At 37.7% G+C, this 16,691-nt stretch overlaps 1 protein-coding gene across 6 annotated transcripts in view; it reads right to left on the minus strand.

Moving 5' to 3' along the window:
* Positions 1–16,691, minus strand: part of pde5ab (phosphodiesterase 5A, cGMP-specific, b) — a 112,224-nt gene that overhangs the window by 34,770 nt on the left and 60,763 nt on the right. For all 6 annotated transcript variants that reach the window (XM_038731236.1, XM_038731233.1, XM_038731232.1 and 3 more), the window contains 3 exons: positions 3,263–3,371; positions 3,091–3,175; positions 1,030–1,205 (listed from right to left, as the gene is read on the minus strand). In XM_038731236.1, the coding sequence (XP_038587164.1) occupies positions 1,030–1,205; positions 3,091–3,175; positions 3,263–3,371 (370 nt within the window). The remainder of the gene's footprint in view (positions 1–1,029; positions 1,206–3,090; positions 3,176–3,262; positions 3,372–16,691) is intronic.

Raw genomic sequence — 16,691 nt, forward strand, 5'->3', positions numbered from 1 at the left:
AATCAGACTAATTCAGGAAGATAAAGAAACAACTGCTGTGTTGCCAGCAAGGCTGTCAAAACAAAATGTAAAGCTCAACATGGACAGGATTATGAAAGCAAAGAAAAGAAAAAGAGGTGCTGCTCATCAATCAAACATGTCAGTCAAATCCAAAATACGAAGAAGGCATCAAGCCCCGGAGTTCAATGTCAACACAGCAAGAGAGCCTTGTGTCTTTAAGATGGTGACAGTTTGGGACTTTCACTTTCACAACAGAAAGTAAAAAGGGTCGTGTTCTTGATAATGGTTTTTCAATGATATCCTTCTTGGCTCATGTTGTTGCTAGTTTCCATAGTGTAGATCCCAGTTGATGGAAACAATGTGAGACTACTAAACAAATTAGTGTAAATGAATAGCATGGAGCCTACTCTCACTTTACATACTGCAAATATGTTAACGTGGAACTAGTCCTGATTTTAACCCTAAGTAAGGATTTAAGAATGTGGCCTGTAGCCCGGGAGCAGAAAATTAAACACTCCCTCCACCTCTCTGGCATACCGTCTTGGATCACGTCAGGTCTCTCTAGTTTGATATTGATCCTGATGTATAAGCGGCCCTCCGTGGCGTGCCGATGCCCTGCACCCACTGCCAAAATTCTGCTCATCCCATAATAGCATACCAAAACAGCTTTATCTGGTAAAAATTTTTTTGGATTGTTGTTTCTTTGAAGGTTCGAAAGGTCGAGGGGGCTAAACTTGGTATTTTTTATTACCTTTGCAAGCACCTCAATCTACAGAATAATCCATTGTACTCATTTGCTTGAAATTTCATAAATAAATCTTTTTTTTATTTTTTATTGTGACATCTCCTTATAAAAATGGTGTCTCTCATAAGGGCTCTATTTCAGTTGAGGGAAATAAAAGCTAACTTAAGGAATTTAGCATTTCAAGGACCCTCTGTCTATCTCAATAAAGCGATGTGATGCAATACATTTGTGTGTGTGTGTGTGTGTGTGTGTGTGTGTGTGTGTGTGTATGGGCATGCACTGACCTCCAGTGTGACCTCTTGCTTGGCCATGGCTCTCTCCACTGTTTCGTACATCTGTGTGTTCTGGATGCCCAGACCGCAGAAGATAGCAAATGCCACCAGGAACTGCTCATCGTTCCTGTTGAAGGCCTTCACGCTTCCTGACGCTTCATCCATCTTGTTCACCAGCTGACATACACCTACGCAGACATATGTTGTATTTTTGACATGGGATGATCAGAACACAGAAATGACAAACAAGTTTACAACAACAACAACATAAGTTTTTTCAAAATGTTATGTCATAACTCAGGAAACCTTGAGCTATGAGCAAAAACAAAAACATGTATGATGTTGTAAATACCACATGAGTGGTTAATTAAAATGGACACTTGTTGCAATGAGGTTTAACACGCTAGAACAACACCCTAGTTAAACATGCTCTCTTCAGCAGATCATTGGTTCTGGCGCTCAAGTGTTAGCCAAGGCTGGATTAGCAACCTAGCAAAGCGAATAGGATTGTTGATATTTGAATTCAACTGCCAAATCAATATACCCTTCCCTTCAGTGCTCCCTCAGAGGCCCCCCCCCCCAAACTCACCCTTGCCTGGTCATATAACTTTCTTCTCTGCTCTTTGTCCTCTTTGCCTGTTTCTCGACTAGATCCCCTTTCTTCACAGTGCCTGGAGTCCAGCATGTTCCAATTTGCCGGTGTATAGAACTCTCTCTCTCTCCCAATGCCCCTCTCTCCCCATAAGTACTGAGCACGAACACCTTTCTTTGTTTTCAGAGCACACACAAAATGGAGCGCTCACTGAAAAAAAAGTGTATGATTACAATCACTTACTATCCCTTTAAAGCAAACTTATGTTGTCGTTTTTTCTATATTTGGGTCTTACAGGGTTAACTGAAAGAACTGGCGTTTTGTGGTGAGACCACACAACGATTCGTCTGTTACTAGCTAGCTACAGCTGACCTTCAGTTGGGATACCGAAGGTTAGTTACATTCTTGAGTATGACTAAAGCCAAAAATATTGCTTCGCTTTCAGTATGAACACACCTTGAGAGGAAGGGGGTTGGCGGATTATCCAGGGCCCCAAGCAGCTCAATTCTGCTGAAGGGGCCAATATGTTCCGGTCATGGTGTTGACACAGACAGCATATTATTTCATTTGAGCAGACTTAATTTCCATTACTTTAAGGTGAGAACTTGAAGAACTTCAACAGTTAAATGATAACCTGCCTTAGCTGATATGTTGGCAGTGTTGTGTAAGTGGCCGTTTAAGTTATCCTTATAAGGACACATAACAAAATCGTGCATCTTTAATGCTAATAATGTATTAATGAAGCTAGTCTGAATGAATCTGATAGAGGAGAAGGACGCAGAACCTTTCACTTGAGCTGTTTTGATCTTGCTCGTCACCAGGACTCTTCAAGGTTGCAGGACGGGCTATGAGTACCCGTTTTGTTTGATCACCAAAAGACATCCATGGCCATTAGTCATCTTCATAGCCAACTAATGGAGCTGCTATCAGCTAATTATGTTGATGATAATCACTGTGATGGATGGAGCTGCAGGACCGTTTATGGTTAGATAATATAAAAGTGGTAATGCTATGCTGGTTTAATGTGTTCTCAGGCTTACAAGACTGTTGAAGCCTCTAGTCCCTGGTGCTGATGTTACATCACTGCCTTGAAAAGTAACTGGAAAACCACACAGACAGTTTAAGTACTGAAGCAATCTGGGATCGGTGTTTACAGCGCTCACCTCTGGGTTTGGCCGATACATGTGTGCTGATGTGTGAGGCTGACATCGTCCTTGTCAGTCATGAAAATACACACGTAATGGGCAACATTTCACCTCTAATTACGCAGACCTCTTGTCTGTCTGTGCCGGTCTTCTACACGTCTTATTTTTTTCAAATCAGTGCATCTTGAAAATCTATATCGATCCATGCTAGTTTTCTCCCACCAGATCTTACTGCAGCTAAGCTGCTGGCATGAACAGATGAAAAAGAGTTGGGTTAAGCCCAGGTTTAGTACTTCAAAGGTTGCTCCACCAGAGAAAGACAAAGAGAGATCATACCTATGACTTTGTCCTTCTTGCCATTCTTGATGGGAGTGCAAAGCAAACTCTTTATCTGGCTGCGGGTGTGATCTGGGTTTTCACTCTGTCAGAGAGCAAGAGGTATAATTACTCACTTTGGGAAAAGAAAAGAAAAGAAAAACAAGAAAAAGATAAGACCACATATACTGACTGTCCAGGGGAAGCGCTGATCCTTGGTGACGTCTGCGATGTTGAGAGGCTGCATGGTGTTTTTAACATACTGGGCGTACATGTAGTTAATCTGGCTGACATCATAGTCCCTGAGGAGACACACAACAACACAAACAACTTCAAGACTAACCATGGGAATAATGAGATCTCCAAACATACTTTTGGTTGTTTGCTTGAGGGGAATGGACAGCTAGCTCATGCTCCTGTGGAGTTACAATTCACTTACTGTAAGTCGCTTTGAGCTGAACGTAATGTAATTTCTGGCCATGTACTGGTAAAACTCAAAAAAAAAAAGCAAATCCAAATGTTTTGTAAAGATGCCTGGATGTGTTTAAAATGATGTGCAAGGAATATTACCAAATGAAATATTGGAGCATAGTATGGAGACTGAATACATATCCTTACTGTCAAATTGAAATAATAATACACAACCATGAGATGTTCAAAGAAACTTGAAATCTGCATTCATTTCATTTTTGGCCACTTGTCTTTTCCTGGTCATCTGACTTCCTGCCGCAGTCACATGCAGCTAAGGTTCACTCTGAAGGTCTGACTATACTGTGAATGGCAGTTTGCAAACCAAACCCTTGACACTGTAGTCATTTTATCTACTGGTTATAGAGAACATTTTCTCTTACTGATGTTGTGTTTCTGACAGCGCTCTTTTTTTGCTCTTGGTTGCTGGTTAATGAGAGAACTGCATCTGAGAGGCTGCACCTGAGTCCACCCCGCATCCTGGCTCAGGACTGAAAGCTGAACGCCGTCAGTCACGTCTGTCAGCGCTTAATAAGCCTGTTTGTTATCTTTAGCCGCTCCAAGTCCAACCACAGAGTCAGCTATAATACTGCATGATAAATGATGGAAAATGGATATATAAACACAACATGAGGTTAAGGCAAAAGCCAGTGGGTTTTGGCTGTAGTGCTGCGGCAGGATGGTATGTGTGTGTGTGTGTGTGTGTGTGTGTGTTAGTGGACGACGGAGCGAACACATAGAAAACGCGTGTTTTTGCAGGGGTGTGTTAGGGAGAATAAAAGGGACAGAAAGAAAAGCATTTTCATTTCATGCTTTTTCACATTTCAGAGGGAATTTGTTTTTCCTACTACAATGACATACAGTGACAAACTACAACAATAAGTGATAATATCCGACATTAAAATATACTACAATATGACTAAGGTATTTCTATTTTTATGTAAGTAAAAAAATCTGAATTCTACTTCCTTCACTGCAGATGTTTGTGTGTGTGTGTGTGTGTGTGTGTGTGCACTTACCAACCTATCTAACAGTGGACCTCGACGTCGTTACACACCCACTAAGAGGGGACTAAAAAGTGAACAGGGGACATTTTTTAGGTCCCCTGTTGGACATGCTTTAAATCATGCTAAAATCATGTCTAAAACCATCTGGTAAATTTTTTAAACTATTGTCAAGAGGGGACCTGCAGGTGTGTGAGTGTTTAAGTCCATACTCAGCAGTGCCTCTAGTGGATCAAGCAAAGATTTTAACGACTCATTCACACACGTCGTTCTTAACACTCCCCTATAGAGTGAATGGCTTGCAGCCCCAGGGAGTCTATCAGACTGTAGAGGGGCTATTATACAAGCTACTCAGTAAAGAAAGCTGTCTCTTGAAACACAATTTCTTTATTTTTTAGTGAGTTTTAGTCGATGTCTTGTGTTTTAAGATCAACATGTATTAAAATACAGGGCTACACTGAAGGCCTGGAGAGTAAAACGAATTTTAGATTCTAAAAACCGGAACAAAAATAGAAAAACAACCAGGGTAGAATTAGAAATAAAATGGTCAGTATAAAGATGCTTTCTTTATGGTTTTAATTAATTATAAAAAATTTTTATTAATTAATAAAAAAATATTTGACATTTGACATCTAGAGCTTTAAACTTGTTCTGTCCCAAAATACTAACCTGGCCAGCTTTCACAAGCACTGGACATCAATACATTTTTTTTTCATTATATTTGTGTGCTTAGTCTACACTTAAAGATATGCATTTGAATTACAGAAAAAGGGACCACACTTGTACTGTGTGGAACGACAGGAGTCCACTGTTCTCTTGTACATGATGACACAAGTTCCCTCTTAGATAGCATGGAGCGATAATCACACTCCAACTTGTGTGAAAATAATAAATAAGCAAATTTAATCATACTTTTGAGACAAAATAAACTAACTAAATGGTCTCTTTATTTTCTATACATTCTTTTAAAACAAAATATAAAGGCTGAGGTTTAGTGGATGTCTTGTGTTTTAAGATCAACATGTATTAAAATAAAGGGCTACACTGAAGGCCTGGAGAGTAAAATGGATTTTAGATTCCAAAAAAAGGAACAAAAATAGAAAAACAACCAGAGTTGAATTATGAATTAAATGATTAGAGGTAAGATACTTTCTATTCAGTTTTAATTAATTGTTAAAAAGTATTTCACATCAGACTTTGACTACAGCTTTAAACTTGTTCAGTCCTAAAACACCAAACTGACCAGTTTTCACAACCACTGAATGTCAATACATTTTGTCATCATATCTATGTGCTTAGTCTACACTTACAGAAATGCATTTTATTTATTGATTTGAATTACAGAAAAAGGGACCACACTTGTACTGTGTGGAACGACAGGAGTCCACTGTTCTCTTGTACATGATGACACAAGTTCCCTCTTAGATAGCATGGAGCGATAATCACACTCCAACTTGTGAGAAAAAAAAATAAGCAAATTTAATCATACTTATGAGAAAAACTAATTACAGAGTGTCTTTATTTGGTATAATCTGTTATTGTAAGAAAATATAAAGCCTGAGTTTTTATTGAAGTTATTTTCAACAAAATACAAAGGCTGAGTTTTAGTGAAATTCCTAAATTGTTTCAAGCTTCAGACTACTAAAATGATAGACTACCCAGTAGACAGCAGAATGAGTATTTTAAAAGCACAAAGGTCAGCTGCAAGATCTCTTAATTTTTAATCAATGGATTTAATGCTGTTAATTATCATGATACATGACCAGTGTTTGTATGTGTCCTAAATCTATATTTAGGAAGTTGTTGCTCGCAAACACATTGACAACAGACCTGTCTGTCAATTGAATAGTTAGTTTCCTAAACACCGCTGCACAAATCTATCCAACACAATTTGTCAATGTCGGAGACCCACCTTCAAAAAAGTTATCAGCAAGCATGTAAGGAGCCTAGCTAATAAGGATAGCTATGTTAGTTTTAGAATACAGCTGTCAAAGTTAGAACACTGTGCATAACTGGTAGTCAGTAGGTGTGGCCGAGATGAGCTACTTTTGTACAGTTGAAATCACATCATGTCGAAACTAAAGTGTGAAATGTTGAAAAGGTTAGTTTAGCTACAAATGAACAAGTTCATATGTGCGTGTTTAGGTTTTATGATGTGGTAATTAAGGGGCTAAATGAAGCCTGTCTCTGAAAAATTGAAAATCTTTCTAAAATGCTTCGGCAGTACATTTGTTCTTAGCCTTAGAGAAAGGTCCACAGAGACATTCAGACACACTTTACAAATAATATGAAATAAGCAAAATGGACAATTCGAAAATTATAATCTAAACCAAATATATAAGCTGTAGTGTTGTTGTTTTTGTTTTTTAGAAAAGTGTCACCAGCAATGTTCTCATTGTAGCTTTTTGAAATGTGGGGTTAAACATTTGTTGGCGAATAGAGAAGCATATTTGAGGGCTGTCAAATGGTGCAGCATCGTAACAATGGAACTTACAGTTTGCATCAACTGGAGAACACACAACCAGTGCTGCATTAAGTTCACACTGATATTTGGCAGGTATTTGTCTTTATAGATTTTTACATCTCAGTATTTTCAACTTCTTTCTTTAGCATGTACAGTTTAAATGTGTGTTAGTGATTTTAATAGCCATTGAAATAGTGATGAGTTACCTATAGATCATCTCAGAACCATCACAACATTGTATGGCTATTCATAACACAAGTTGTTCAACCACAAATAGAAAACAGTACAAAATATACAGAACTATGTTGAAGCAAACTTTATTGAATGTGCTTTTAAGCTAAGACACACACAAACTCCTAAACTGAAAGTTCCTCATGTGCCCACCCTCTTCTGTGTTCTTCCACTGAACAAAATTATAAACGCAACACTTTTGTTTTTGCCCCAATTCCTCCGGTGAGTATGCTGGCCATGCAAGAAATGGGATGTTTTCAGCTTCCAGGAATTGTAATCCTTGCAACATAGGGCCGTGCATTATCATGCTGCAACATGAGGTGATGGTTGTGGATGAATGGCACAACAATGGGCCTCTGGATCTCGTCATGGTATCTCTATGCATTCAAAATGCCATCAATAAAATGCACCTGTGTTTGTTGTCCGTGAAACACGCCTGCCCATACCATAACCTCACCGCCACCATGGGCCACTCGATCCACTCGATCCACAACTAGGACATCAACAAACCACTCACCCACACGAAGCCATACACACGTCATCTGCTCTGCACAGTGAAAACTGGGATTCATCCATGAAGAGAACACCTCTCCAAAGTGCCAGACGCCATCGTATGTGAGCATTTGCCCACTCAAGTCGGTTATGATGGCAAACTGCAGTCAGGTCGAGACCCCAAAGAGGATGACGAGCATGCAGATGAGATTCCCTGAGATGGTTCCTGACAGTTTGTGCAGAAATTATTTGAGGATGCTAAACGATTCTTGCAGCAGCTGTCCGGCTGGCTGGTCTCAGACAATCTTGGTGGTGAAGATGCTGGATGTGGAGGTCCTGGGCTGTTGAGGGAATAGAGAATCGGTTTGTTATCAAACCCAGACATTTGTTTTATAGTACTTTAATGCCACTGTGTAATCGTTGAGGACTTCTTTAGTACCATAACAAGGAGCACTCTCAGAACCGGGCCCCTTCTTTGGAGTCAGTGATGTGTCTTCAAATATATTCCTGCAAGAATTCTCCTGGCTCAGTGTTTTTGGTGGTGATTTTTATACTGATTAAATGAATTATCTGTCAGTCTGTCTGTCATCAAATTCCATGAACGACCAACACTATCTCAGCAGTTCTAACACTCGATGAGGATCTTATGCAATGTCACCCTAAGGGTTTGGATTTGTATCTACATTTATATAATACACATCAAAATTGTACACTATGTATGATGGCAGTGGGTATTTCTTATTTTAATTGTTGCCTGCTTAGCTTGACTGACTTGCTGAGAGTTGAATGACAAGATCAATATTGTTCTCATATCTGAACACAAAATCAAGCTATGCCTTTAAACCATTTTCAGGTTGCTCCTTACATGGCAACATATAACTATATATAGTGTATAATACTATGCACACACTTAACAATGCTCCATTTCCTTATAATTCATTAGCAACCAAGAAAGTTGTAGTTAAATACAGTATTGAATAGAGAATCTTATGTTCTGATCTAATACCTTTCTCCTTGTAGATGAATCCTTTCTGAAATTTGGCTTTTTCTTTCTCAGATGCAGTGAAGTTGCAAGGCTTCATTTTTAGGAAAAACCCTTCTGGTTCTCATTTTCCAGTGAAATGTTTTACAATATGATAACTTGGGTGACTTTGTAAAACAATATAAGCTATCAGTACTTTTTCTGTGTACATATATGTATATAGGAATGTAAGGAATAAAATACAATAAAAGTAGAATCAGTTAAAATTCTATGTATTAGTATAAATAATATTCATACTATATACACCCTATATACAATATACAGGTAACATTCTACATAGGTGTAAAAATATTTACACACTAAGCAATCAATATACAATAACAAACTGTACAATCTGATACAGTCAGAATATACTATCTTATACAATACTATATATATATATATATATATATATATATATATATATATATATATATATATATATATATATATGTTTATATTTAAATTTGATAGTTTAGTTACAAACAGCCTTGATGAAAACATACAAGGGGTATTGGTAAAAATGTTCAACTTACCTCTCGCTTTGGTCTTCAGGATGGAAAGATGAAAAAGTTTTTCAAAAGAACAACTACATACCGTTAAGATAGACAGATAGATAAATGGATGACTGGTAAACGATTAGTAAGAATAGTAAAGAAATTTTAAAGTTGGTTTTCTCCTTCAAAAAACTGCATACTTGTCAACACTTCCACAAGACACCAAAGACTGCCATGCACCTTCTCTGAGGAGCCCAGAATATATATACACAATCCTGACTAGCTATCTGGACAGTGATTGGTTCTTAGGATAAGACATCAAATGCTAACTACTGCTGGCATAGTAATGCAAATGTTCTCTGGCAATTAGATATAGGTTTGATTTACTTTTGTTTACTGTGGTAGACATGTCAGACATACTGCTTGAAGGTATTGTTGTGGATTTTTTAGAAAGAGTTACACATGTCTTCAGTTAATGATGTAGATTTAAAAGAATCCTCTACATTTAAGTGACTAGAGCCTATGTGATTCACAAATGTTTTAAGGTTGAAATGTTGAGAGCTGTCTCTGAGAAGTCATCTTGGGTGAGGGTTGTGAAGTTTCAGTCATTGTTCTCCATTGTGTGCAGCGTGGGGGATGGTTTCTTGTTGCTGACGATGGTCGTTAGGGCGTCAAGATCGCAAACCAGTGACTTGGCCTTTTGTAATGCAACTTCTCTGGAGTCTTGTGGGAGATATTTTGAAACTGTAAAGAGCGGATGTACAATACTGAAAATTGTACCCTATGTTACAAGCTACTCACAAAAAGTAGCTAAATAAGGTGTTTTACACCAGAAAACATCTACTAAGAATTAGTATAATAACCATACATATGTGCGATTTAGTACACCCCCAAAATAATGGGGTTGAATAACTTTTAAAATATCACGAAATGAATTTTAAAGCGATTGTGTATAATATGGAGTTAATTTATTACACTAGTATGGACAAAAATACAGCAACACCTACACATAACTTTTATGACATCCCATTCTAAATCCATAGGCAAGATTTCCCTTAACAACCCATGAAAACACAGCCCCTACCAAATTTATTAGGACAGGGGTAGCACCTTTGCCCATATAGTGTATTTGGATGGAAATCTATCTCAAAAGAAAGAAGACTGATGGTCTCTCTGATTGGTCTGACACATGATCAACAATGCTTAAAGTCACTGAAAAGGTTTACAAGCAGTGGGAATCATTTAATATGTAAGGCTTACAATGAATGTCAACCAGGCATTCATAGTCATTGAAATTCTAGGTCACTCTCTTCTGATGAATTTAAACTTCTACGTATATTAAGTGTAGTGGTGGAGTTACCTACAGCCTGTCTCAGAACCAACATAATGCCTTATTGCCTTGCTCAGATTTTTATTATTTGGTCATTTGTCCTTGCTTTTTGTGCTTCTACCATAGGTATTTAGGCTATGTAGTTAAAAGGCTTCTGTTTTATTTGCCTTAATTGTGTTTATTGAGTGTTTAATTTATTTTGTGTTACATGCCACTTGTGTCAGGGATACTATAATTTAACAGTGGTGAGAACTTCTCTCAGGCTTACCAATATTGTAAATATGCTATACAAACTGGCATACATTTCTTTTAAGCGTATTGTTGAAACCAAAATGTAGAGTGGCCATATAGTGCAGTATACAGTAAATTGAGGGTCAAAGTTAAGAGAAAAGAGAGCAAGAAACTTTCAGTTTATGAGCGTGTGTCTTCAGGAGCATGTGCACCATACACAAATGAGTTCTTACTGCAGTGGCCCAGTTCAAACCTGTGGCTTATTAGCATGCATCTCCTCTCTCCTGTATTTATTTTCTCTCTTTGGCTGTACCATCATCAGATTTTTATTAGAATTGGGTGTTTGGGCACTTTTACTAAACATATGTCTACATATATTTCTACCGTTTTCTTTTTGTGGTTGTAGGAAACTGTTATGAATTAGCATCCAATGCAGAGTTAAGCTAAATACAAAATCCTGGAGAAAGTGTGAGTGCTGTCTCTGAGAGGTGACCTGGAGCAGGTGAGGGGTGTGAACGTGTGTCTGATTGTCTGCAGTGAGAATCTGTGTCTGATTGTCTGCAGTGTGGGGGAGGGTTTCTTGCGACCAATGATGATCGTTAGGCCTTTGAACTTGAACTACTTAACATTTCACACTTGCACCCAATATTGTGTCTCGCCTAGTCTTGTAAACTTAGTGTCTCTTCAAACCCCAAGTAACCACAGATTATATTTAGTTTAAATTATAAGTTTCTCTTAGAAATTATCAATTTCTTTTTTATTTATTCATGCTGGAGTGTGAGTGTCAATCCATGCTATCTAAGAGGGAACTTGTGTCATTGTGTACCAGCCAACAGTGGACATTTTTGTAATGCAAAACAACAAACAAAATGCATTCCGTTACATACAGATTAAAGATACATGTACATTGTAAAATTGATTGAAATCCTGTGATTGTCATAATTGGTCAATATACTGGGAAAATTGGGGGGCTAAATCCTTTCAAAGGGCTGGTGAAAGTTCATAATAAATCTGTTTTTAGCAAATAAAAAAAGAACATTAAGAATCTTCCTGCTGAACATTTACTTTCTAATTGAAATTTATTTATCATGCTTGAGGAATATTTAATGATGTTGGAGTGTGACTGTTGCTCCATAGGATCTAAGAGGGGACATGTGCCCTATGTAGCAACAGTGGATTCCTGTTATTTAATGTGTCATCGGTAATAGTCTTTTTGTCATGGGTAATGTGGGTTACACATTTCTTAGCAAAGGACAGCAGCTTCTCAGGTGGAGGATCAAACTTCAGGCTCTTGAATTTTTAAGTTGGTAAAGTTTTGTGCTTTAATGTTTTGTTTGGAGAAAGGAGGCAAGTTCAGAATAGGGAATGTGTGTGGGTCAAAAAGCGTCAAATACCAGTGAACTAGTTATGAGCAATACTTTTGAATGAAGAACATATTATGAGTTGGAAAAGACTTAATTGAGAGTTATTTGGAAACTATTACTTGTTACATAACAATAGACCTTATTTACAAGTATAACTAAAGATTCCATTTAGGTTACATTATAATTTTCTTTTAAGAATCATACATTTCTTTTTTACTCATCCATGTTGCAGTGTGAGTGTCGATTCATGCTATCTAAGAGGGAACTTGTGTCATTATATACCAGCCAACAGTGGACATTTCTGTAATGCAAATCAACAAACAAAATGCACACCTATAAATATAGATTAAAGAAACAAGTACATTGTAAAATTGATTAAAATCATGTCCTAATTGGTCAATATCATATTTGGAAGATTTGGGGGCTAAACCATTTCAAAGGTCTAGTAAAACTTAATAAATATGTTTTTAGCAATTAATAAAAAATTAATACAAAGTATCTTGCTGCTGACCATGTTGTTCCTACTTTTTATTTATTTATCTTAAAGTACTTATGACTCTCCTGACTTGTGGGCAGCCCTTCATTTTGATGCAGTGTCAAGATTGAAAATGGTTAAGCCATCAACTAAAGCTGAGACATCATATTTCATTACAAAACAATAATAACAAATCATGCTTGAGGAATATTTAATGATGTTGGAGTGTGACTGTTGCTCCATACTATCTAAGAGGGGACATGTGTCGTTATGTAGCAACCAACAGTGGATTCCTGTCATTTAATGCCATACAAGTGTGGACCTTTTTTTCTGTAGGCAATGCGGACCAGTAAATATTATGCATTCCTGATGAAAACTCATCAGGACATTAATGCTTCATGAATTAATTTGGGTAGCCCTTTATATTAGGGCTTGTCCATAAAGTACACAGGTACATCTAAGCTTGCAAGTCTGTAACTAAACCAGCATTTTCATTCCACACTTCAACAAGGGATCGACTTTGCCTCTGGATGTCATGTCATCGGTAATAGTCTTTTTCTCATGGGTAATGTGGGTTACACATTTCTTAGCAAAGGACAGCAGCTTCTCAGGTGGAGGATCAAACTTCAGGCTCTTGAAGGTTTAAGTTGGTAAAGTTTTACTTATGACTCCCCAAACTTGTGGGCAGCCCTTCATTATAATACAGTGTCAAGAGTGAAAATGTTTAAGCCATCCATTAAAGCTGAGACTTTATATTTCATTACAAAAACATAACAAAACATGCGGAATAATTATTGATGCTGGATGTTGGAGTGTGACTGTTGCTCCATACTATCTAAGAGGGGACATGTGTCGTTATGTAGCAACCAACAGTGGACTCATGTCATTAAATGCCATACAAGTGTGGACCTTTTTTCTGTAGGCCTAATGCAAACATGAAAATACCATGCATTCCTGATGAAAACCCATCAGGACATCATTTTATTTGGGCAGCCTTTTATCTTACAGTCTGAAGCTTAATACTAGTTAGGAAATCTACTATTGCTGAGCCTTTAAGTTTTGTTTCAAAAGCATATTATCAAATCATGTGTCAACAGACTGCTTAGTTGAGATTAAATTTTTCTCATAAGTATTATTGTTTTTGATTCAAAACCAGTCTAAGATTCAGTTATTAAGAGCAAATACAAAGTAACTCTTTAAAATGCATACATCACAGGTCATAAAAATGACCATCCCACACAGAAGAATATGAATTCCCCTAAGAGAAAATTTAAATAAGTGCACTAGTGTAATAAGATATTTTATTATTATTTAAACGGTATTCGAAACCTAGATCAAGTAATTTTTGTTGGTAATACTGTAGTGCTTGATATCAATGCATGCAGCAAAGTTACTTCTGAATTAAAGTTTAAAGTTTATTTATTTTCAGTTAAAGTGATTAAAGTTTGGATCACGGTGAAATGTTTACACATTGCTCACATTAAAGTTAAATTATCCATTTTTGAAAGAAACAAAGAAAGTCTTTGAAGGTAAAAACAGTCATTAGGTGAGAATGAGCACAGACAGTTCCACTGCATAACAATGGAGGTCCCCTCTTGGATAGGTAGCTATCGTTTAAGGATCTAAGTCCCCTCTTGGCAATTTCTTTAAAAAGCAAAAAAAAGCAAATTTGCAGTAATATTATGTTAAAAGACAGTAAAAGTAAATTTTGTATTATATTTATTTTACTTCAAAAGGACTGGAAACACAGGTCCACACTTGGCAGTTTACTCCGACGGTGCACTGTTGGATAGGTACGCGTGTGTGTGTGTGTGTGTGTGTGTGTGTGTGTGTGCGCGCGCGCGCGTGTGTGTGTGTGTGTTTTGCTTGCCTTCCAACATCCTATCCGCAAACAGTTTCATTTTGGATGTCTTCAGGCTAATTATAACAATGTGTTCTGTCCAAGCTTGCCTCAACTCTCACACGCACATTTCAAATGGACATGCTGCACAGTACGTGTATTTGTGCTCAAGTCTAATTACCCAAACACGCTAAAGTCCACATTTCCTTTCCCTTTCTCTGTGACTGACTTAAATGAGGCCACAGAAAAAGCTGCCGGCATCACTAAAAACCTATGACAGCACTATGTTGGCTTTCAATTCAAGGCCACAATCAAACTCCAGATCCAGAAACAAAGTTAATTGCCCACTTTGTCAACCTGAAACACTCCCCCTGTCGCTCCTGCAAGCCGGATCAACATCGGTTCAGCTCGACTGAACTTCCTGCTTCGGCGAAACAGACGCCGTGTCGTTTAGAAGCCATAGCCTGGGGTTAATGTCACTATAAAAAGCCTCCTGTGGTCAAAGCTAACATCCTGCAGGGCCCCTCCCCTCCCGTGTTGGCCCAGTTGGAGCTGGCCAGTTTTGCCATATCGCAACCCTCCCCGAGGAAATCCAGCACATACACAGAGGTATTTAAAGGCAGATATTAGATCTGGACAGGGGGGGAACGGCAATGAGAGCAGGTTGTAAGAAAAAATGTGACTTTAAGACATCTGGTTTGTGTCTTCCCTGACAGTGTTGGGATTTTCACAACTGCCTATTTTCCCTTTCTTTGCTTAGTCACTTACATATTGAGCTCTGTTTGCACACAAAGATATAATAGCTTTAATACGGAGAATACTCAGTGGGTTTAAATGCGATCTGTTCAGACACTGGAAAACTATGTTAAATGTCAATACAGGAAGCTCACAAGATCTGGCAGGTCCATCTGTTTCACCAATACAAAGAGGGTCACAAACTGTGTTTTCTAAACTGTGTTTGATTGACTTTATGTCTCTTAGTTTTATCTCTGCCAGGAGCAGGTATTAGTGTGAAAATAAAGTCAATAAAATCCGATAGAAAGCCTTGTTTGTTACACTGTTCTTAGTAAAATGTTTAACACAAAGACATATCAGTAACTGTGAGCTTCTTACTTTTGAAATTCTTTCTGGCTTTTGGAGGCCTTGTGGACAATCCTATTGGACTGTGTTTAAATGATAATCCTGGCATTATTTTTATTAATGTCAACAAATCCCATGAAAGGAGCAAATACAACAATGTGTTAGTCATGTCTCTCTGAACTTCTGACTTTTCTACCCTGTCTGTAGCCAAATGGTTCCTACTGCACATGTTGATCTTGAAAAACTAATTAAATATATAGTTTAGGGTGACCAGACGTCCCCATTTTTCAAGGACAGTCCCTGGTTTTGGTGGCCTGTCCCCAGAAATGTCCCCGTTTTTAAATGTGTGATAATCATGTCATGAAATCAGATTTGACTATAGACTGTATGGATTTTACGTTGCCAGAAAGACTGGACAGCAGGGCAGACAGTTCGTCCACAGAAAACTGCTATCCGCAGGAGCGTGCGCAGCGTGTTAAAGCTGTATCGTCTCTTCACAACTACTGCTGCTTTTATCTGGGTCAAACAGACATAATGTGCAAATAAACATCACTTTCTTTCCATGGTAACAGCAAAGGTATGTCTATGTGATACTTACGTTTCTTTAAACGAAATAATCACGATTATGGCCAAATGTTTGCAGTTTATAGCGTAATCAGGCCAGATATTTACGTGATTATAGGCATTAATTGAAGCCTGTTGTTGCAGATGGAATATGTGTTTGGTAGGCTTATGTCTAATATCCTTGTTTTTATTTGGAAAACGGAATGAAGCCTATAATTAACATGACTTACTGCTGAGTTATACATAAAATAAAGATATGATCTGCAATTATCCTTATGACTCTGTGTACCAACCAATCCAGTCCTTTTTACCTGTTGAATTACCCTTAAATGGCCAATACAACACATAACATGCAGTATTTCACTTGCCTGAAAGGGATTGCAGCCTCTACTTACTGACTGAAAGGTAGATTTTGCCTCAAAATGACATGATTTCATTCAGAAAAGTTATATTTGACAGATGATTTTTTCAGAATAGTCCCCCCTTTTTATTTTATATATAATAACGTAATGTTTTTAATGAAATATTGACCACCAAATCAAAAATATCCCCGGTTTTCAT

The sequence above is a fragment of the Micropterus salmoides genome, unplaced genomic scaffold (genome assembly GCF_014851395.1).
Source record: "Micropterus salmoides isolate LMB-PRFRI ecotype aquatic unplaced genomic scaffold, ASM1485139v1 Ms_hic_scaffold_2, whole genome shotgun sequence".
Classification (NCBI taxonomy): domain Eukaryota; kingdom Metazoa; phylum Chordata; class Actinopteri; order Centrarchiformes; family Centrarchidae; genus Micropterus; species Micropterus salmoides.